Source organism: Coffea arabica, chromosome 4e (genome assembly GCF_036785885.1).
Source record: "Coffea arabica cultivar ET-39 chromosome 4e, Coffea Arabica ET-39 HiFi, whole genome shotgun sequence".
Taxonomy (NCBI): domain Eukaryota; kingdom Viridiplantae; phylum Streptophyta; class Magnoliopsida; order Gentianales; family Rubiaceae; genus Coffea; species Coffea arabica.
This window is the reverse complement of record NC_092317.1, coordinates 17,686,258-17,710,677: the sequence shown is the minus strand read 5'-3', so window position 1 is coordinate 17,710,677 and position 24,420 is coordinate 17,686,258. Positions and strand designations below refer to the sequence as shown.

Sequence of the window (24,420 nt, the reverse complement as noted above, 5' to 3'; positions counted from 1 at the left end):
TTGCAAATGCTCTGTGTCCTTCAATTTTGGCCAAAGCCGAAGACCAGAACATGGCCTTTTTATTAAAGTGTGAAGGGTAAAATAGGCACATCAGGTGAAAGTTTGTGATCGAAATCTATTTTCCGCAAGAAACACGCGCCTTTCCTGTACATTTAACACAAACGCCGTACATTTGACGATTTCCGTCGACTTTTCAGAATAATTCAAACCATGGGATACCGACGCGTATGATATGAAATTACAGGGGGTTTTTCTGTATGATGGCTATACCACAGGGTGCTTTTATGTTTTTAACCCTAATTTTAAAAAACATTCATAATTAAAAAAAGCTCGTATCATTATTTGAATAAAATTGACAATAAGGACCACATTTGATCATTGTAGAAAAGATAAGTCCTTCTTAATTTAATTTAATTAATAAACTAGAGCAAACAAAAAAATAAATAGGTAAGGGAGGGGTTTTCGTATCTATCAAATCAACTGAACAACTGCCCTGTCACCATTCTAATCTAAATAGTCTATATTACAAATTTCAATTTGTAATTTTCGTATCACAAATCTTTTTCACACAAAAATCGAAAGACTTTTATTAGTGAAAGATCATTCGTTTTTCTTAATTGTAGTTTAAATTTAAGAATTCAAGTTTGTTTGGATAAGAGTTTATTTGGATGATTTATTTGAGATATTTACTGTAGCACTTTTTGTGATGTGATATGTGTGAGATAAAAAGGTGATTGGGAAGATAAAAAGGTGATTGGGGATTTGTGAGGCAAAATTTTTTTTTCCAAATTCTCTCTATCCAAATATCATTTGCTTAATCGGATTACCGTAGAACAGATAAAGTTTGAATATAACTAACATGACTAGCTTTGTAAAGGTTGGCCAAATCCATTCTTGTTATTTTTCAACGCACAAGTACGAATAGCACGAGATGCTACACTAGATGTCCTCAAAAGAAAGAAAGATTGGAAAGAGGAGATTTAAACAAAAAAGTTGGGGGGGGACAGGTAGTAAAGATGAAAATAAGGACATGGATTAAGAGACAAAATGTCCAATAAAATTATTCATCAAAAAAGAAATATAAAAATATAAAAAGAGAGAGAGAGTTTGTCGAGGGTTTACGTCATACGTAGACATAAAATAGAAGAAACGTTTACGTTGGTACAAGGAAAAGAAGACAAAAATAGGCCGAAAAAGAAGTTAAAAAGTGGGAAAGTTAACTAGTAGTCCTATAAAACATTGAATGGACAGCTGCTAATGACCGCCTAATGACCGACTGAAATTGCTCGGCATTGCTCGCCTAAGTATACTTCATGACAGCTGTCTTGTGCGAAAAAACCAATACATTTCTAGAGAAGTGACCAAAGAAGAAAGCAAATTTGTATATGAGGCATGGAAAAATGATGTCGTTATTGATAGCCAGCCCAGTGTACTTGTTGGACCAAAAATTCATGCAACAAACAATTTTTATATTAATTATATGTATTTGTAATTGTATTGACTATTACATAATCAGTATAGTATCAAAATGGATCAGCACTAAGAGCCCATTTGAATTGTAAATTTTTGAAATTTGTATAAAAAAATATACTGTAACAATGTAATATACGTGAAATAAAAAATAATTAAAAATATCTTGAGAAATTTTTTTGCAAAATCTCATAATTCAAAATATAGTTTTCACCTTTGGTAAAAACATAAGATGAAGCATGGCTTAAATACTTGATCCAAATGGAGAGAGGAAGTGGAAGATGTGATGATGTGGTGCTGGTGGGATCTGAATCACCACTACATATGACCACAGATTACAAGTTAAAAATGATGCTTTATCTAATCTTTTTACTCAAAGGAAGAACCAAAAGAGTGATCAATCATCATTTTCTGCAACTTGATGCCTGCTGGCTACGCTACATGCATAGTCCCCTGTCGATTTTGCGTGATTAATTACATGTGCAAACATGATTGGTAATCAATATATATGTAACATAAAAGTTACTCAAAGGCATCAAGTGATCAGATTTAACTACAATTTTTGAAATTTGTCTCAGGATAATTTTTTTTTTTTTTTTTGGTATTAAGAGGTCTTCGTTCGTGACATATAATTTTTAATTTAAAAGTTCTTTTTATACATGTAAAATGTTGTTACACCTGTTAGCCTAAAAAGCACGTCGACATTGATGGCGTTAGAAAATTAATTCTCAACTTATAACAAAAAGGTGTTCATTTTGGATGCTTATGGGCTTGATTTATACATACGTCATACACGAATAAAAGTTTATTTTACATCACGTATGTATGAGAACCGAATAGGAGCAAAGATGAGTATATTAGCTACAATTCAGTACAGCTATTGTACTTTGTCCATAATTTAGTATACAATTACAAATACAATTATATTTATGCATTAACTTGTGTACACCAATAAAATTCATGAGTGTAATAACGTTATATAATAATATATTATGATATGTAAAAACTAAAAACTACACAACCGAACATTGTATTTGGATTGCATTTTCCGTCATTTTTCATGGAAAAATTACTGTAGCGATTTGATATATGTGAGGGAAAAAGGTGATAGGGAAATGTGATCACGGAAAACGACAATATTTTCCGACGGAAACAAGCAATCCAAACAAAGCAGATCCCTAGTCCATCTGAAAACATTATCTGTAGTATTGATAGCATCAGAATCTTCCTTCCAAGTTTAAAGCAATTGTGAGGCTTGATAGCATTGGCTTTCCACAATTTACGTCTTTTATGTGAGGGACATGGTACTCCTTATTTAGTTTAAGTTCATTAATGCTTACATTAGATGTCAAGATTATATTTCTCTCCTATTATCTATTCTAAGTATGACTAAATTTAGAACTAGCATCCTCCTCCCGTCCCTTCGTATCCATTTTCCTAAGTAGGAAAGAAAAAAGCGCAAAATGTATATATATAACAACAGGAAAAGGAAGATTGCCCAGTCGTACACGTCGACCCCCGGTCCAGCTCATGCAGTGACCAGGCCCTTTATATGTACCATCACTCTGTTTTCTAAGGAGTTCATTTATCATTCAAATTCTGTCAATCAAACTCTTGCTTTCTCAGCTCAACACTAAACCATACCACTTCTAGGGGGCTCTGCTCCACAAAGCAGTGGCAATTGAGTTGATTGATCAACACCAATTTACCATGGCCGCTGCTTATTACTACCTTTTTTCTAGTAAAAAAAGCCACCAAAAGCTGGTGCTTCGAGCTTCATTATTGATGTTTTTATGTTTCTTGGCGGTTGAAAACGTTGGTGCTTCCGGTCGCCGGATGGTGAAGTCTCCAGGAACAGAGGATTACACTCGCAGGAGCCTTTTAGCAAATGGGCTTGGTCTAACACCACCGATGGGGTACGTTTTTAGTTGTTATTTAATCTTACGTTCTTGTTTTGTTTCTAATGAATTGATATTAATGTTAGTTAATTAGTACTTAATTAGCAGTTTTGTGGTTTGGATAAAAGTGAAGAGAATAAAATCTCTGAGGTAGTAATATGGATTATGGAAGAAGAGTATCCCATTATTGCATGTTGAAGTTGAAGGGATTTATTCACAAAAATGTGGAAAATAGTTTTCCGCATAGACAGTTAAATCCGGCATTATGCACTTTTTGGCCTGTTTGCTTGTTTTAGTATATTTTTAACTCTTCTATTTTCCAGCTGTTCTGGATATTATTAGGACAAAAAAAAACCTTTCTTTTAATATTTTTCTTCTTTTTAATGTAGCCGACCTTTCCCAAACAAAAAAATTGTTTACAAAAATGAGTAATATTTGTGCCATGAATTGTTGGAATTGGTTAGGTTCTTGAAAAGCTTTATCCATCTGTCTAGATCCAGTAGGTGGCCTCACGCTGACAGAGTGTCGGCAAACGACAATTTATCGTACGGTGGTATTTTGCTGAATCTACAAATTAAGATACATTCCAAGTAATTAAGGGTTTTTCTAATTAAGAAGTGTTTAGTTAAGGGTTTTTTCATAGGTGTTTAGTGGGACGGTTAGTAGTGTACTTAATTTATACCAAACATACTATATGCATAAAGTTACATTTGATATTAGTTTCTCCTAAAGATTACCATCTAAAATCCATGACAGTAAGTAGGAGTTAGAGTTAGACATCTGTAGATAAATAAATTCTGTCACTGAATTCGTCTATTATTAGTTAGTTTTTCAAGGTAAATGAGATTATATGATGTTCTCATCATGTTTTAAAAAAAAAGATTTTTTTTCTAATTGCATTGCATGCAGCACCGTATAATTAACACTTGTAATCGAAATATAGAAATATAGAATTAGACGCCACAAAAAGAAGATACAAGTATAGATACACTTACTATATATATATATATATATATATATATATATAGATAAAGACACTTCCTTTGTGTCATTTATAAAACAGATAGCGGTCCCAATCAAGCCTCCATCGTCTGCAAGTAGTATATAATTAAAAAAATATATAAATTAAATCATGAGCTATTTGCATAAATTACAATTAAGTTAAGCTCATCGAGCTTTATGGATGTATTAATTAGTTGGCACATTAAATTACTCTTAGAAAACATCACTGGTTTTCATTTCATGTTAAACTAACGGCTTTTATACAAAATTTTAGGAATGAAACCTTTTGTGTATACCCAATAAATTGGAGGAGAAATGTCTGTCATTTTTATTTAATTAGAGATTGGACGCAAGTATATTAATGTTTGTTAGGTAGTTGGTATGGCAGTGCCGGTCATTACTTTCTCTTTGACCTTGACCCAATCGGTGTATGTCACTTTGCTTGTATCCAATTCCCATATATTCCTTCCAAATTTAGGTAGCTACAACTCCCATGACATTTGACACCAATCAATTGAATTATGACGATTATTTCCCTTTCCCACTATCTAACATTTACAAGTCACAAGGACAATAGGGTTCACTTATTGCATTGCTGTGTTCATCAAATTAAGTTGGGAGACGGTGCAAAAGTGAGTTTTTGACATAAATGTTAATAGGCTTAGGGCATTCGTTATCCCTAAAAAAACAAAAATAAAAAAAGAAGAAAAAAAATGATACAGAAGCCCATTAACTAGCCAAAACTTTGGTTAGAAAAGAATGCAAAGAGAGAAGTGAAAGATAAGGTAGAAAAGACACAACAAATTGAGGATGGTTCGTTAGTTTTTTCATGGTTAGTTCACCAATGAAGAAAGCAGGAACCACTAAGGAACTATTGTGGTTGGTAGGGGCAATGGAGGAAGGCGAATTGCATCTGACAATTGACGGCAAAGACTAGCCCGGTAAGTTTTGGGCCCATGTCAACCATCAAACATGTTTTAAAAAATAAACTAACTTCAATGAAGTTTGTATGGTCAAAACGATGTCAAACTCACACAGACCGATCTTAGCCAACAATTTGTCCTTCATGATTGCACATAAATTTTGACAAAAAAATAAAAGATTTATGATTGCACATAAATTTATGATTGCACATAAATTTTGAATCAAAACCCCCCAACTTATTTTTAAAAAATAAAAGAAAATAAATTAAATTTGTATGCCCAAGTGCGACCAAATAATCATATCTATTTATTGGGCTCCTCAAGGTGCATAGATGCCTTACATCCATTATTTTAAAAATCGGATCAGATTGATTTATTCGACCAATCGAATCATGAAACTATCATGCCTTTGATTCGGTTCAATGATTAATTTAAAAGCTAATTGAACCAGTCAAACCCAGCAACTAGTAAAAATTGAAAGGTTGAACCGAATTTCGTTAATTTTTTATTTTTTAAAACAAATATTTTAGTTTTGTTCAATTTTTTTTACTAATAAATTAAATAAAAAATAATTAAACTTTTAAACCAAAAATGTACCGATCAAACCGGTTAAACCGCAAATCGAATTCGATAAACTTTCCTGTCCACATTTAAAAACATTTCCTTGCATGGGCATAGGGTTTATTCTGGGGATAGGGGATGCTGGTGAAGATGTTACCAGACATCGATCTCAGATAATCACTGACCTCGATTGGATTTTGTACATATATACTGGTGCTCTACATGTCCGTGAATAGGCCCGTGAAATGGGTTTATTCTTTCTGACATTTTCTTACGAAAGTAAGAATTTTTGGCAAATAAACCTAACTCCCCACAGTAACTCCAAAAGCCGGTAACTTTGGGAGTCCTGTGAGGGACTTATAAACCTAAACCCCAACCCCCCCATTACCGATGTGGGATAGAAAACCCCACAGGGGTGCCCCGCTGCTAAGAGATAAAGACCCCCCAAGCCCCCTGAGAATGAGTTTTCTTTCTGACATTTTCTTACGAAAGTAAGAATTTTTGGCAAATAAACCTAACTCCCCACAGTAACTCCAAAAGCCGGTAACTTTGGGAGTCCTGTGAGAGACTTATAAACCTAAACCCCAACCCCCCATTACCGATGTGGGATAGAAAACCCCACAGGGGTGAAATGGGTTTATTCAATGAAACATAAAACAATATGTCAGATTTTTGCCAGGATAATGTGTCAGATTTCGTTGTCAGTATCTCAGTACTGTGCTAAGTAAAGATCAGATGAACATATTCGGCTATGATTTATTTTATGCAAGAACTACCATCGTCCCCCAGAACCATGTAAGCCATTAAAGCGTAGGTTCTTACTGCATTAGAAATATCCTCAGCTAGAATGAGTTATATATATAACTTTCAGGGAAAAAAGGAATAAAAGTTCCAGTCCTACTTTATGATTAAAAAAATAGAATAAAAGTTCCAATTAATCCTAGTTTATGATTAAGAAAAGAAATCTAATGAGCTAAGAGTATGATATGTTAAAAAGAATACACAAATGGCGATCATCTCATTTGGAGGTTCGATTTGGGTAAGGAATATCCTCATTTCATTTTGGATTTTGGCACAGGTCCATCACATTATGCTTATGTCTGTGCATATATAAATATGGAAAGATACACTTATGAATCTAAATATGAAATACCAAGTAATCCTAGTGAAATTTCTAAGCATTTACTTTTTGTAAAATGCAATTATCAGGTGGAACAGCTGGAATCATTTCAGTTGTAATCTTGATGAGAAATTGATCAGGGAAACAGGTAAGCTTTTTGTGGAGGACCCCGAAACTTTGACTCAAATTAAAGGGCCTTTTGTATATAATGGCCAACAGTCTATTTTTAATTACTATTACTCACTAACTACTTTGCTAGCTAACTTGCCAAGTTTATAAGACTTTTTCTTTTCACTGGTTTTAATTTGATCAACAGCCGATGCAATGGCATCAAAGGGGCTTGCTGCACTGGGATATAAGTACATCAATCTTGGTACGTAGAAAAAAGAGTGGAAAGTCAAAAGGATGATGCTTTTCTTTTTTCTGTATCAGCTCATTTACTAATGGGTTACGATTTTTAGCAAAATTAATTGGAAACTAATCTTTTCGTGGATTGAGAGAAGAAAGAGTTTTAACACTAGTGAGATAGGATGCATACAAAATGTGTAAATCGAAATTTCAAAATGAAAAAGTGATTACAGACATATCCAAAACTATTAATGTGAAAAAAAACCTTTTGCATTGATAGGAAAAAGTAATCCATTAATTCATTGTTAGAATATTACTGAATGTGGACCTTTTTTTTTATCAAATAAAATCATAAATTGCTAAAATTTTCTGCTTGGATATTTGGTAGATGACTGTTGGGCAGAACTTAACAGAGATTCACAGGTATATACTCCTTCTCATCACTCTAAGATGAACTATATCGCTCACATAACACTACTATAGTAGATAATTAGCATCAGAAAGAGAACTTTTTCCATAGTATAGCTTCTTGGGTGAGGCTGAAATATGAGCTATGTGTTGGGGTGCAGGGGAATTTGGTTCCTAAAGGTTCAACATTCCCATCAGGGATCAAAGCCTTAGCAGATTATGTTCACAGCAAAGGCCTAAAGCTTGGAATTTACTCTGATGCTGGGTAAAACTTGAACTTTACCATAGCTTCTACTAATGGTTACCAGTTTACTACCAGAATACAAATTAAATTTCATCGAGCTAGCATAGCACTAGCATGGTAATTAACGTTCCAATTTTGTAATTTGATGATGCAGAACTCAGACATGTAGTAAAACTATGCCAGGTTCATTAGGACACGAAGAACAAGATGCCAAAACCTTTGCTTCATGGGTATGTACATACTAGTTTCTTCTATTGATTGGCGCATGTTTCGTTGTGTTTTCTGTGAATAGTGCTTGTTTAATGATATATTTCTGTATTTATGAGAATTACCATCACAAATTTGCTTTTAATTTTTCCCCCTATCACTGAGCTTTATCTCCAAATTTAACTTGTAAGAGCATTAATTTGCTTAAATTATTCTACTACCTGCCTATTTGGCATAATTGTGTTTCTGAATTCAAATTTTTTAATTCTCTTTCTATCTTACCCTTTTGGTATTAGGGGGTTGATTACTTAAAGTATGACAACTGTAACGACAACAACATAAGCCCCAAGGAAAGGTATGTAATATGTACAAACTGCTCTTCAACTAAATGGTACTCTAACGAAGCAATTAGTGTCAAAATTTGGTTGATGACCAATTGAACCAATAATTTGTATCTATAGTACCTTTTTATCGAGTGTTTTGTCCTTGTGGTGAAACAGGTATCCAATCATGAGTAAAGCATTGTTGAACTCTGGAAGGTCCATATTTTTCTCTCTATGTGAATGGTGAGTCTTGATTTTATGGACCTCATTCGGTCAGTTGTAATTCGACATAAAATGCCATATTAGCAAAATGGGGGCTCAATTATTTTGGATGAATAGCCAAGATCATCAAAATAATGGTCTTAAATTCTTTCTCAGCTGATTAATTCCGCTGTGTATGATATCAGGGGAGATGAAGATCCAGCAACATGGGCAAAAGAAGTTGGAAACAGTTGGAGAACCACTGGAGATATAGATGACAGTTGGAGTAGGTAATAATACTACCTAGGACATCTCTTAACTTGCTTCTTGTTTGAGTTGTTTGATATATATATATATATAATTTTGTTGCAAATGGATGATCAAATGCTACAACTTCTAGTAATTAATCTGGAATGTTTTTAACAATGCTCCTTGAAAAAGGGCGAAAATATTTCTAGCAATGCATCCCGAGAATAAAAAAGCATATTGCATTTTTTTATGTTACCCAAAAAAAAGACCATATATGATACATTTTTTGCTAAACAACACAAGTGAATATTGTAAAATTTTCATCACTACAAATTAGGAGCTGATGAAATTTCAAATAAAGAATGTTTAGAAAAGATATAAAATTAAACATTAAGACCAATTTATTTGTATTATTAATTTTTTGGCTTGGTTGGGATGCGCAGCATGACTTCTCGGGCAGATATGAACGACAAATGGGCATCTTATGCTGGTCCCGGTGGATGGAATGGTATTTATCTCACTTTTTGTTTAATAATAATTTTCATATGTGCGAATGACAAATTTATCACTCTATATTTCAATATTATCCTGACAATGGTTAATTCACAAGTACTAACCATGAAATACAATACTATAAAACCATACAATCAAATTTATCTTGCTTTGTCGGAAGAGGTGGGTTGGATGGTATGGTAAAAGGAATTATTGTTTATTAGTACAAGTATTGATAGCTTGCTTTGTGTGTATAAAAGTACGTAATAAATGGGTATTTTTGAAAACAAAACTAAGTCATTGCTATTTAGGAGTCATTTAGTCTTTCTACGAGTAACATGTACATGTCATGTCAGCAAAATGAAAGAGTAATTGGGACTAATTATTTACTGATTATATTGGATTCAAGAAAATTCAATACTATAGTGGGAAGATTGATGCAATTGAGTATTCATGTGGCAAACTCATGAAATTGTACTTTTTGGAGGGGGAATTTGCAATTAAGCGTACTTTTAAATTTTGCAGAAGTGTAGACAGGAAAACATGTCTTTACATTGGTATTCCCAAATTAATATTTTTGGAAGGTTATTGGATTTCACATATTCTTACACAAAGACATGCACAAGCATTAACTCACGGATGAGAAAACTAACACAACGTGGCATCGTACACTTGTTGAAAACTTAAGGCCATATTTGAATTGCTCTTTTCTAGAAAAACATTTAATCTTTTTTTTAATATTCTTTTTACATATTTGTCAATCACTTTTTTAGTGTCCATACATCCAATTCTAAAAAAGTGATTCAATAATTTTTTCTCCAAAAAACTCTCGAAAATTTACAATCCAAAAAATCTCTAATTGTTTCAGATCCTGACATGTTGGAGGTGGGAAATGGAGGCATGACTACAACGGAATATCGATCCCATTTCAGCATTTGGGCATTAGCAAAAGTATGTTCACTAATAAGTGAGAAGATGCTATTACTTTTTTTTTTTTATTTTTTTCTCCTTTTTTCTAGGTATATATGGGGTTCACTATACACTATAAGAAAATTATGATCATTAATCAAGAACAATAATCTTGTTACAGCACAAACACATATAGACGTATATTATGATGTATATATTAAATAATTGATCATAGTGCTAATTTAGATTTAATTAATTATTTGGCTGTTTATTAATTTATGAATTATTTTGTGCTTATAAATATCCATGAAGGCACCTCTACTGATTGGCTGTGACATTCGATCCATTGACGGTGCGACTTTCCAACTGTTAAGCAATGCGGAAGTTATTGCGGTTAACCAAGGTATGGACCAAAGAAGATATCGATGCAAGTGCATATATTGGACCCTGGACTGAAATGGACTGAAATGGAGTTCTTGAATACTTCTTAATCAGCTTTAAGAGACTTGAATTGATTAGTTATAGCTTTTTTTTCTCCATTGACAAAAAGAGCGAAACATACAAATGATGATCTTCTCTTTTTTCACATGGCATCTTGACTAATACATTGCAAATCTTATCTATAGATAAACTTGGCGTTCAAGGGAAAAAGGTTAAGACTTACGGAGATTTGGAGGTGAATTTCTGAAACAATCTAGATTGCATGTTTGTCCCTTCATTTTTCATGCATTAGTGCCCAAAATACCTTTAAACTTAGGTGTCTCATTTGTCAAATTATTGATAAGTATTACTATTTTTTCTTCTTTCCTTGATTTGTGCGAAAGACCATGACATAATTGATAAATTCAAGTGTTTTGTTTTGTTTGGCAAATGCAATAATTAATGGTTTCTGTTTTTATGTACTATCTGTGCAAATATTTTTTACACTGGTAGTTGTAAATAAATGCCACTAGTTGAAAATTGAATTTGAAATTTAAAATTAGATTATGTGACATAAATACAGTATCACTCGTGTATACACAAATGATATATAAAAAATTAATCCTAATTAATAATACTAATCAGTTTTCTGCTAATGCTGCAGGTGTGGGCTGGACCTCTTAGTGGAAAGAGAGTAGCTGTCGCTTTGTGGAATAGAGGATCTTCCACGGCTACTATTACCGCGTATTGGTCCGACGTAGGCCTCCCGTCCACGGCAGTGGTTAATGCACGAGACTTATGGGCGGTAATACCTCAACAGTTCTTTAAATTCATTGGGCAACAATCGCTATTATAGATACTTTTAAACTACTCATAAAATTATACTTCATTTGCCAACCAGAAAGAATTACCATTAAAAGCATAATTTAAGCAGTGAACCTTAAACCCAATCCCCGTTTGGCTTGCACTACATTTCCTAAAATAGCACTTTTGGAAGACAAAAGCACTTTTACAGGTTTAGTAAGCATCATTTCTTGAATTCAGGAGTAGAGTTTTTTGCCAGTAAACCACTTTTGGTGTAAACTCAAAATTGGTGATTCTAGAGTAATTTTTGTGTTTCAAAAAGTAAATAATTAACTTTAACAATTTTATTATAAATTTTGAACTAAATGAAGAGATAAATATATATTAGAAATTCAAAATTACACATTATTAAATAAAAAAGAATACTTATGCAAGTATATACCCAAATAATATTATTGAACACTAAATAAGTATTTTGATCAAAAGTTCTACTAATTAAGTGCTTTTTGATAAACCACCGTGACTTCAAATGGGCTCTTAGGTGACTAAATATATTGTCATGTATTCAAAATTAGTACAAAAGCTAAATAAATTTTTGTGATCATGATTATACTAATTCAATATTGGAATTACTATTTGGCATTCAGCATTCAACCGAAAAATCAGTCAAAGGACAAATCTCAGCTGCAGTAGATGCCCACGATTCGAAAATGTATGTCCTAACCCCACAGTGATTAACAGGAGAATGCAGAAGACAAGTGATGGTTGGCTCTTTGAAGTATTTGATTACCTTAAAGCATTTGTCACATGTTATGAATCAATTCAAAGCAATTATGTGCTTTGAAGAGATTAAGTCAATAAATAGAAAAGTTATTATTGAAAAAACAAACTTCATCTATTATAGCAATTAACTATTGTCTATCTATTATCTATCATCGACTAGTATATTGTATATTCTAGTTTCTTTCCTTTTCTATAGTATCTAAAACACGCTTTATTTTTTGTAGTATCTAAAACACGCTTTATACAACAAAGGAAAAGAGAACATCAAGACAGAGGAGAGGGTTACAAGTCACAAATTAATTTCGAATTGATTAACCACATAACCACCCTCATATTAGTTTATTAGATATTTCTAATTGAAGAAGACAAAAATAGAAAACAAAAAAATGGGTAAATTTCTCTACTTTTCAAATATGAACTTCACGTGATTTCCAACTTAACACCCTAAATTTCACCACTGGGGCACTTTTGCACCCTAAACTCTTTGGCTTATTCTACTTTGGTCCAATTACTTCTGATTACATAAAATTAGTTGAACTTTTGTCAAACCTATCAATAATTAGAAGGGAGACGATTTAAAGAGTTTTAGGGTAGAAAGTATTTCAATGTCCCATAAAAAGTTGAGGTACAAAGTGGAAATTATAGTAAAGTTTAAGGCTACAAAGTGACCTTAAAAATTTTCTTACATTTTAAACCATTTTAGCATTTGCTATTATTGTATTATGCAGTACTAAATTTATGGTTTATTTAAATATTAGTATGCTATTGAAATAAATTTCCATCTAAATTAGAATTTTAGTTGAAAAAATGGATTTAATTCGAGGAATATTGTTGTAAAATTATGAATAAGATAGTATCATTTTGAAACAAAATATTCAACATTTTACAAAATTCTTTTCTAAAAAGTGAATTGTATTTTTTCATTTTTATATATTTTGTCCATTTTTAAAAAATTTTTGTGCTCAAATAATGTTTTGCATTTTTGTGCTTAATGTGCTTTTGTTGTTGCTTATGAAATATATTTGGCAAAAGTGTAATCATTGGTCAATAGCAAACTCTTTTTTTTTTATGATCCAAATCAATAGGTGATATGATCTTGGTGTTTGATAAAGCTCATAAACTTAAACTATACGTGTATACATGATGAAACAAAAGTTTTATACTTCATAATTTCATCATTTTATAGTCTAGTATTAGAGTGAGGTTAATGATTTCCTTTTTTTTTAAAAAAAAAAATTAGGTTATTTATGAAACTAAAATTGTATTATGCTTATGTTGTTTGATCTTGAACTAGGATGGCAACTATATTTGCACATGATCAAGTTATCCACTAATGGAAGAAAAACAAGGTTACCAAATGTCAACTCAACTAGACACACCTATATCAATATGCCAAATGATGTTTCCAAGAAAATCCTTAATAGAACTCCTAGAAATATGAACATATTGATGGACAAAAGATGCACCATTCCAAGAACATATGGATGTTATTCTAATCCAAATGTACACGAAATGTTCTAGATTCATGAACATGTACTTGTCATAAATCTCTGTGTTTGAGGAGGATATAATTCCTTCTTAGTATGGTGAGAATTTTGGTATCAATTATGATGGAGTAGGACAGCATATTGGTGAAGAAAATTCCGGTAAACGTGAAGAACAATACATCAATAGTGATGATAACTCATGGATGAAGTGGTCTAAAGGATTATATAATTCAAAAGGATTCCTCATATTGAGGTTGAAAAATGAGAAATCCAGGTGTAATTCTATGTGTAAGGGCAAGGATTGTAAATGGAGAATTCATGCTTCTCCCTTAGCTGATGAAGTCATATACAAAATCAAGTCTTATTATCCTACATATACATGTATAATGTCCAAGAACAACCATGAAGGTATCTCAGATTGGATAGCAAAAAAGTTGTCATCTGTTTTGAGGAATAACCCAAAAATGACTAACAAAGGAGTACTTGCTGAAATGAAATATGAGATCCGACCAAGCAATATGCAAATGTACAGAGTAAAGAACAAGGCTTCTGATATACTAGAAGGCTCCCACAAAGAGTTCTATTTAAAGTTGCCAAAATATGCTGAAATGGTAAGAGCTCGCAACCCTGAAAGCATATGCAAGATAAACTGTGATAGGCCTAATTTGCTTGTAGAGCTATATTTCAAAAGGTTTTTTACTTCATTCAAGGCATGCAAAGATGGCTTCTTACAAGATTGTATGGATGTCATTTCAAAGGTCCATATGGAGGTATTCTCTTATGTGCAGTTTCATTAGATGGAAATAATAGCTTGTTTCCTCTAACATTTGCTATGGTTGAATGTGAGAATAAAGAAACTTGGGCATGGTTTTTCACTATTTTGATGAGTTCTTTGGTCCATTTCATCAGAACCTTTCCTTAACGTTCATGAGTGATAGACAAATGGTGAGAACTAGTCATATATATATATATATATATATATATATATATATATATTCATGTTTTGAAGTTTGTATAGATTTTTATTTGCTGATTGACTTATTCTTTTGTGTCAGGGAATTAATTTGGCATATGAGGACAGATTTCCATTTGTCGATGTTAGATATTGCTACTGGCATATCTACAGCAACTTCAAGGCATCGTTTCTTGATTTGTTATTAAAGAAATACTTTTGGATAGTTGTCAAAAGTTACAATGAAACATCACACAATCTATGTGGACAAGATATGCTTTCAACCCTAACATAAAATTTGATTATGTGACTAATAACTTCACTGAATCCTTCAATGCTTGGATTAATGAATTAGGGGAAAATCAGTCTTGATGCTTGCTGAAGGGCTAAGAAGAAAGATGATGAAAAAGTTTCACAAGTGGTATGAAAAAGCTGTAAATGGACTTCATTATTATCTCTAAAGTATGTTTGCAAACTAAAGAAAATTGCTGATCAATCACGGAACTGTCATCTGATTGTAGCAAGTGAAATGAATTTGAGATAGTTGATGTTGACAATACATTTATTGTCAATTTGGCTCTGAGAACATGTGACTATGGTATATTTTGGCTATCTAGAATACCTTGCAAGCAAGTTGCTCTTGGGATAATTTATAACAGGGACATGTTAGAGAATTATTATGAAGAAGCATTAAAAAAAGATGCCTGCTTGAAAACATATGCTGGTGTAATTTGCCTCGTTACTGCTTAGAAAAGATGGCTAGATATGCCTAATGTAACACCTACAACTCTTCTTCCTCCATCATTGAGAAGAGATCCAGGGAGACCAAGAAGGAATAGATAGAGGTGCTGATGAAGTTGTACCTGCATCTCTATTCATAAGGTCCACTACATCAAGGTGTGGTAACTGCTTTCAATTTGGTCATAACAAGAGAACTTGTCAAAGAGCTCTAGTAAATTCAATCAAGGAAAAAACCCGCTATTGATCAGGTTATAAATTACAATGACTATCAAAATTTTTTCCATAAAAATGTCATCATTTTCTTTATGGACTTCATGTCTACTAAATGCTATGTGTTGTGAGTCATGTAAGGAGCCAAGTAGAAGACATAAATCAGGTAGAAGTGTGGCAAGCCCTAGCTATTAGGATCTATGCTTTGGGTAACTAGTTTGTTTCTATTTGTTCAATGGGACTAGCTAAGATGGAGTTTAGTATTGAATTACATTCATTCTATGACTGTTTCTGAAGGAGCATGCTACTAGAAATGTCCCTGCAGTCTACTCAAGTTCTACTCAAAGTCTTGCAGTTGAGGCAAGCAATATAACATACCTTGTACTTTGTTTAAAGTTTTATCTAAATGTTTATTGACTTTTCTACACAGGGCAACACTCATGCTACTTAGCTAGATAATCAAACTAATATGCAGATTCAGATTCGATCTTTAACAATTGCAGTTAGAAAAAAGGTAATTGATTTCCTAAATTACATTATAAACATATTCTATTTAACTAATCAAAATTAAGTGCATACTAAGACTAAGAACATAATTTGTTACAGAGAGGGAGACCACTAAACAAAGTGGTAGGAATAGTACTCAGTCTTAGCATTTTCAAACTATTAGAAATTTAGGAGAGCAACCTTGCTTGGATAGAAATGCATCTGTGGCTAATTCTAGCAAGATTTCTAGGGTCTCCATTCATGTTGGAGCATCATTTGACACTGAAAATGTCAATAGTAGATTTAGTGTGAGGTCCTAAAGCAACTATGAAGAACTACTTAATGGCAAAGTAGCTTTTGAAATGTTTAAGTGCTATAGAACCTAACTTATATAAGTCTAGTGATTGTATTTTATTATGCTAGATGGTAGAACTTAATTTTTGTGTAAAAATGCATCAAAACTATACCTATATAGTTCTGTAGCCTTTTCAATCTTCATCATCTTTGATAAGTGTGTATTTTGTGTGTTTTAAGTGTATTTTATTATTTATTTTGGTGTGTTTTATTTATTTTATAACTAATTATCTAGATTTCAAGTGAATTATGCATTTTGTGGTTCAATTGAGAAAAATTGCATTTCTATCGATTAAAATGATGAAAACTACATGTTTTTGTAGGTTTAATGGCTCAACCATCAAATGGAGTGAAGTAAGAAGATATTTGGATGATTATTGATAATTTGAAATGTTTTAAAGTGAATATGAAGCGTGAAATATTCAAAGTGTAAAACACAATCAATTGCAAAAGAAGAAAAGTTCAACAGATTTGACACCTTTTGGTATTTTGGCTATAACTTGAGTTATAAGTATTGGATTGAGGTGATTCTTAAACCATGTTGAAACTAAGACATAGATCTGAAGTTCGTATGAAGACATCAAAATTCTAGTCATGAGTTTTCCTAGTACTATTGGATAAATTTGCTGTTAAAAGTTGAAATAGAGGATTGATTAGTTAAGGGTATTTTGGTCATTTTATAGGTTACAAATATCTAAATGATATGATTCTTAAATTCGAAAGCTAACTTAAAGGGCTATAACTTTCATACTTTGTACAAGAGCTAATTCAGCTTTTATCATCAACAAAGTTGTAGTTAATTTGATGCAAATATAGAGCAATATTGAAGATTGAGCAAAAAGTGCCAAACTTGCAAAAAGGCAGGAACCGCAACCTAATCCGGGATCTACAATTTACAGATCACCTCACAAATCCCTAATTACATCTTGCAACTTGCTCTGCAACTTATATTTTGTTTGCACAACATTTTTGACTCATTTCCTGGTCAAATTTTGGTTGAAACTACTCAAGAAACCTGCAAAAAATGCATTACAACTCCAATAAAGCAAGATTATGGGTTCAAGAAGAATATTTATCGTGATTACACTTTGTCTTGTGCATCAAAATCCCTCTATAAATAGAGGAGTTCTTTACAAAACAAAGTAGAAGAGAGGTGGAGTAGAGAGTAGAAAAGAGGAAAAACCAATAGCTTACTTAGTATAGTTTTAGTGGTAGTTGCAAGTCTAGTTTAGTGAGAGAGTTTAAAAGAGAAAGTGAGGAGACGTTCTTGCACTTTTCTTATTTGAGAGATCAACTTGTAAAAGAGTTCAAGGATTCAATTTCAAGAAATTGAATAAGAATTCTTCTTTCTATACTTTTTTTTCTCTTGTGCTTATTTTCAATGTTTAGTTACAAGTATTATTCATGCTTTGATGTGCTTAATATGATGTTTCGCTAAACTTTTCATATGCTAGGATAAAGACAAACTTGTTATTTTGTTGATATGAAGTAGTTAGGAATGATTATACTATTTCATGATTTTGCTATGCCTAAGAACTTGTGTTTACTATTTATGGTTGTTTGGCTACCAATTATGAACTATTTGATGATTGTATGAACAATAATAGTTGTCTTCATCTAGATCTTGGTTCTTAGACTCTAGTTTCATTCTCATGAAAGTAGGAAATAAAGTTAGGTAAATTTTCATGCAATAACTTCATTGAACTTATTAAACTTGTGGCTAACATTTTCTCTATGATAATAGGTTAAGGAAGGATATAAGTTGGTGAGGAATTGGCGAAAGCATTTCCAACAAATATTATTTTCATTGGTGAAAACAAGGGCATGCATTATGAAGTTATTTCTTTGGCAAATGATGAAAGTCAAAGGTTAGTCATCCTAGCTAGTTTATATTTTTCGCACAACAAATGATTCTTAACTCCAAGAAGTCTCTTTACTTGATCTTTAAGCAATCTTATTTTCATTAATCTTAGTTTAATTTGTGGTTTACTTAACTTGTCAGTTGTTGTCTAGATAATAAGGTGAGTGAACAAAAGACTAGTGCTTTCCTTAGTACCTGTGGGATTGATTATAATAGCCTATACTTGTTGACCCGTATAGTTGTGAATAGGGTAGTTAGATTAAATTTGGAATCGTAACTAGTGGACAAGTTTTTTGGCATCGTTTCTGGTGAAGATTTGGTTCAATATTGGTGTTAAGAACAACTTAATTAGTTTAGATGATACGAATTCGATTCAACAAGAACCTATCTTGAAGAACCAAATTGATTAGGTAGCGGAAGGATCTATCTTGACTAGGTTATAGAACAATAACTACCTTGATAGACCTAAAAAGAACCGTCTCTAGAAACCTAGTGGATTGGTTATCAGCTCGAAAGAACAAAATAATGTGATCATCTTGCCTTGAACACCACAAGTATCCAAGTTAAATACTTGATACAGTTCAAGAAGAATCTCACGTTCTATTAAGAAACTCCATAAAAGGAGACAACTCACTTTTATTAATTCATCTCTCAAAAAGTTGTCTTACAATGGAATAGAAAAAGCCTATTTATAGGTAAAATCTAAATTACTAAGACTAATCCAATTTGGAAATAATACAATCTTCCTAATTCGACTTTGGAAAGACTAACAAAACACAAAACCTAACATGAAAAGACTACCTTATTTCGACCCAACTTGTTGCTTAACTTAGCCGATTATTTCACCACTAATTAATGAATAAATTAACACTAAAATACTGGAAAATAACATAATGACTCAAGACTTAAACATCAACATAAATTCTGCATTAAATGTGACTCCTCCACCACTTGAATGAGATGAACACGCTTCCAATCTGTATTCTCAATTCCCTCAATATGTTTTGGGACAATTTCTTGACTTTGAACCATGTGAACTAGAAGATTTCATGCATGTTAGATGTGCCCATGTCTAACTCAGTTTGATAGACCCCGTGCTCACACCATTCCCCTTTGTTTTCAAATCTTGGAAAAAAAATGGTGGAAGAACAAACGAGTAACATATATACTCCACTCTCATCATTTTGCTCAATTGAATTGTCATGACCTCCATAAGAAGAATAGGATCAAAAGTAGAAGTTCCACCTTCCTTTGACATGTTGATGTAACCTACAAAAGAGTTAGTAGAGAAAATTTTTTCCTCACTCACTCCCTCACGTGTTTACACTCAACTCTCATGTATCACTCAAGTGTTTTAACACTCTAATAATCTCACCAATTAAGTTCTCAAGACCTTTGATTGCTTTCCATGAAGAAATCAGAATTTTCTCAAAGTAAACAACTCAACTCATCAATAGAACCAATTAGAACGCGACGGTTAAATTGAACAAAATAAATGGATGACTTGACTCAAAACTGACCTTTTCCACATGATTAGACTCTAAATAAACTCAGAAAATTGATGGGAAAATGGCAGAAATAAAAATTGACAAGAAATAGATTTAATGGACCAAATACAAGAAAGACCTAGTTGACTAGAGTAATTCTTGCGGCTGTTTTCTTGTCCAAAATGGATCTGGAATTTTTTCAGAATTTTTTCATGAATTTCTAGTGTTTTTCCAAAGTAAACAAAATTTAGAAACCCCTTTGTTCAAATCCAAAAGGAATTCGAACAATAGTTGGATGAAAGGGATTGTTTTAGGAAATCCTATTCCAACTAGAATTAGTTTTAGGAAACTGAATCCAGATTTGCTTTCTTGAAGCTTTTGTGGATCAAACAAGTTTCCCAAACTGATCAAAGACATTTCTTGAAGCTTTTCACAGATTAGACAAGTTAATTTTGCTAGTATTTCGTTCAAGAAACAAGAGACAAACCATGAATTGTTGGAAACAAAATAGGGTTGCTCAAGACCTTCAAGATTCAAATTTTCTTTGTTTCATTTGTTTCAAGAAGCTTCAAAATATTTAATAGTTGATCCAAATTATTCAAGAACTCCAAGAATTCCCCACCAACAGCCCACACAATAAGAATCAACAAAATTTAGCGCAAGAAACACGAGAAACGTGACAAGGAAGAAATAGACATCAAGTAAAACAAGGAACTACTACGGACACAAGGTAAGTTGCATGACCAGTTTTTTTTTATTGAACTAGATACAAAACATAAGAAAAATAACAAACAAATATATTTTTTTAGATGAACAGTAGCCACAGATGAATAATACATGAACAGTAATGATGAATAGTGATGGTGAACAGTACAAATTTTTTTTTTACGACTCAATATAAAATTGCTACTTCACTTGGAAGAAATTTAGTGGGAGTCAAACCCTTGGAAAACTTGTTTCCAAGAACTTAATCACACCAAAAAATTTAAAATCTCGATCAATCAAGGGGGGTACATTAGGCTAAAGTGATAAAAAAAAACAGGAATCAAATTTTCTTTTCGTTTATTTTAAATAAAAAAGGCAGCTAGGGTTTTGGTAGAAAACCAAAAAAAAAGGATATTAACCTGGATCAAGAGCCAAAACTCCGATACCAACTAATGTGAACCCAATTCTCCAAGGACCGCTCGAGAAGAAATCAAATCGATCAGGCAACGGAAGGATCTATCTTGATCAAGTTATGGAACAATAACTACCTTGCTAGACCCAACAAGAACCTGTCTTGGAAAACCAAGTTGATCAACCAGCGGAAGGATCTATTTTGATCAGGTTATGGAACAATAACTACTTTGCTAGACCTAAAGAGAACCCGTCTCTAAAAATCTGGTGGATTGGTTATCAGTTTGAAAGAACAAGATGATGTGATCATCTTGCCTTGAACACCACAAGTATCCAAACTAAATACTTGATACAGTTCAAGAAGGACCTCACGTTCCATCAAGGAACTCCATAAAAGGAAACAACTCATTTTATTAATTCATCTGTCAAAAAGTTGTTTTACAATGGAATAGAAGAAGTCTATTTATAGGTAAAACCTAAACTACTAAGACGAATCCAATTTGAAAATAATACAATCTTCCTAATTTGACTTTGGAAAGACTAACAAAACACAAAACCTAACATGAAAAGACTACCTTATTAAGTCCAACTTGATGCTTAACTTGGCCGATTATTTCACCACTAATTAATGATAAATTAACACTAAAATACTAGAAAATAACATAATGAAGCAAGACTTAAACATCAACATAAATTCTGCAATAAATGTGACTCCTCCACCACTTGAATGAGATGAACACGCTTCCAATCTTCATTCTCAAGTCCCTCAATATGTTTTGGGACAATTTCTTGACTTTGAACCATGCGAACCAGAAGACTTCATGCGTGTTAGATGTGCCCGCATCTAACTCAGTTTGATAGACCCCGTGCTCACATCATTAGACATATTTACTTGCTTTTCATGTATTTATTCTGTGTTTAGTTTCTTATTTTGTTTATGTCTTCTAAGTTATTCTTCTTGACTAATCTTGCTTCTGATTGTTTGAAGGCATTTTTAGATTTCAAGATGGATAGTTACGAAGGAGGATCAAAACTTGAGAGAAGGAAGTTCAACAATGGACCCCGACTACTTCCAATGCTTCTACAATAGAGGTAACGAAGGAAGGCTCTTAGGTAAGAATGACTTTGGTGCACTAAATGCTAACTTGGGCATGTTGACATCTATGCTTAAATAAAAGAGGAATATTAATGCATTTAATTCTAATCATATGATTTATGACTTGTGTGGAGATTATCATGCTATTTATGAATATATGCAAATACAAAATATGGATTATTGTGGTGAATTTAGGCATTAAAATTCTCATTTTAATCAAAACAAACCTAATTGGGGTAATTCTTATCATTATGGTTGGAATGATCAATGTGCATATAGTGATTCTTCAAATTTTAATGATTACCAACCCGTATATGTCCAACATGAATATAAGCCATCTTGGGAGTTCACTATTGAAAAGATAGCTAATGAGGCTTCCGATCATTATGATGTTATAATGAATGAATTCACTTCATGCTGTTATAAAATACAAGAGCATTTGAATATTATACATGAAGCTATTTCATGCAAGATGTGAGGACGCAAAAAATTTTCTTAGTTTATTTTATTTCTTGGAATATATTTTCTTTACTTTACTTTATTACCTTAATTTCTAGATATTTTTATAAGTGAGTCAAGTTTTTAACTCATTTTTCTTGTATAAGTTAGTTCATGTTAAGTTCGTAGCGTATTATGGAAGTGGGACCCGCTAATGCGGTAAGTGCGTTAAATTTTTGAAGACTAGGTGGATTTTGCATATAGGGATATTACTTTATAAGGTGCTACGGGATAATTAGAGGTTAACTAGATAGATTAGCTTTGGAAGACAAAGAGATGAGATCAAACCCTAAAGAGCCAAGTGTCACGAAATCCTTGGAAGTTGGATTTTGACCATGACCTTCTTAACTTTACCAAAACCAAAATTTGACCAAATTTCTTCCCATTTTTCTTAGCCTTGGCCGAAATTCTTGAGAGGAAAAACAAGAGAGAGAACTTCATCTTCGACCTCAAAAACTTGCTTGAATCTTGAGTTTCAACCATTGATTTTGCAAACTACTCCATAAAAGTTGATTACTAAGGAAGCTTAAGGGTTTTGGTGGAGTGATTTGGGAGGAGAAAGGTCTTGGCAACCTCTTTGCATAGGGTTCTAAGGTATTTGTGGCAAGAAACTTTCCTCTACTTCTAATGTTTGCCAACTAGTAGTTTAGGGTTGCAATTTTGGTAGTTTTATGAGAAATTTCATGGTTTGCAGTGATGTTATGGAAAAATCCAGCTTTTATGGTGATATTTCTGCCCTCATATGATGCATGAGCTTGTCCATGTTTTGGTAGCTTTGCCATGTGAATTAACTAGCTTTTATATGTTAGTTAGGCTTGCTTAAGAAAAATTTCAGCTTGTATGTGAAAATTTCAGCTTAGGGTTTCCAAAATTTGACTTGATTGTGGTTGGTTTTGAGCTATAAATTGGCTATATTTGGAGGGTGTTCTGGCCTACATTAAGTGTATTTGATAGCTTATGATTTGTGGTTGCAATTGAGGTAGAATTGAGATAATATTTGGTGTTGACTTTAGGATGGAAAAGTAGAGGAAATAAGGGGAGGTGCTGTCCAAATTTTGAGGCCGCTTGTTTCCTTCAAGTTTGGGTTGATTTTGTGATAGACTTGCTTAAGATGCTTGGTAAACCTATAAGCTTTACTTATGTGTTCAAGTTTGGTTGAAATGAAGGACTCTTTGGTTGTTCATGTCTTTAGATCCAAATGTTTCCTTTTCACTCCAAAATCACATTTTGTATTCTTGTACTAGTAGTTAACATGGGTAGGCATACGACTCATAGTCGAGCCTAAATTGTGAATTCCGTTCATTAGGTTTTGGATGTAGGGACCATAATTTTTTTACCTTGGTTGTTCTTAGGATGTGCTGGTGACCAAGGGCATAATCCGGGAGGAAACTTTTGAAGCCATTTTTGCTTAAATTGGTGAGTGTACCACTCGCATGATTTGTTGCTTAACTAATTTACTTGTGCTTGAAATTTATGACTTGAATGACTGTGACTTCCGTTTATTCTGGATAAGATGAGGGTGTACTTTATCACACTCATTTTCTCTTGCCTATTTGATTGGTTTACTGTGTAAATTTGGATCTATTACTTGTGCATGATTTGATGTCATTTGAAGGCTTGTACTCAACGACCTTACTATGAAATTTGAGCTAAACCTCATTGGTAGTTGATTGAATCGAGCCAACAAAGGCTTGGTCGAGATAGATTGACGAACCATGAGGAAACTATTACTGATTCATTGAATACTGAAACCTCCTGATACTTGGTATA

General features: G+C 32.8%; 1 protein-coding gene across 1 annotated transcript; it reads left to right on the top strand.

The window, feature by feature from the left end:
- Window positions 1-3,038: 3,038 nt before the first annotated feature.
- On the top strand, window positions 3,039-12,514 carry LOC113743043 (alpha-galactosidase-like). Its single transcript, XM_027271110.2, has 15 exons — window positions 3,039-3,386; window positions 7,064-7,122; window positions 7,291-7,347; window positions 7,711-7,745; window positions 7,892-7,995; window positions 8,129-8,204; window positions 8,478-8,536; window positions 8,682-8,747; window positions 8,912-8,995; window positions 9,398-9,462; window positions 10,315-10,397; window positions 10,668-10,758; window positions 10,982-11,031; window positions 11,440-11,580; window positions 12,227-12,514. Exons 1-15 carry the CDS (start codon window positions 3,181-3,183, stop codon window positions 12,311-12,313), a joined length of 1,263 nt encoding a protein of 420 aa, XP_027126911.1. The 5' UTR covers window positions 3,039-3,180; the 3' UTR covers window positions 12,314-12,514.
- Window positions 12,515-24,420: the final 11,906 nt, after the last annotated feature.

Coding starts and splice junctions, on each gene's coding strand:
- LOC113743043 (XM_027271110.2), top strand. CDS start 3,181: ATGGCCGCTGCTTATTACTACCTTTTTTCTAGTAAAAAAAGCCACCAA. Junction 7,123..7,290: donor GAAATTGATCAGGGAAACAG/GTAAGCTTTTTG, acceptor TTTGATCAACAG/CCGATGCAATGGCATCAAAG. Junction 10,398..10,667: donor GCATTTGGGCATTAGCAAAA/GTATGTTCACTA, acceptor ATATCCATGAAG/GCACCTCTACTGATTGGCTG.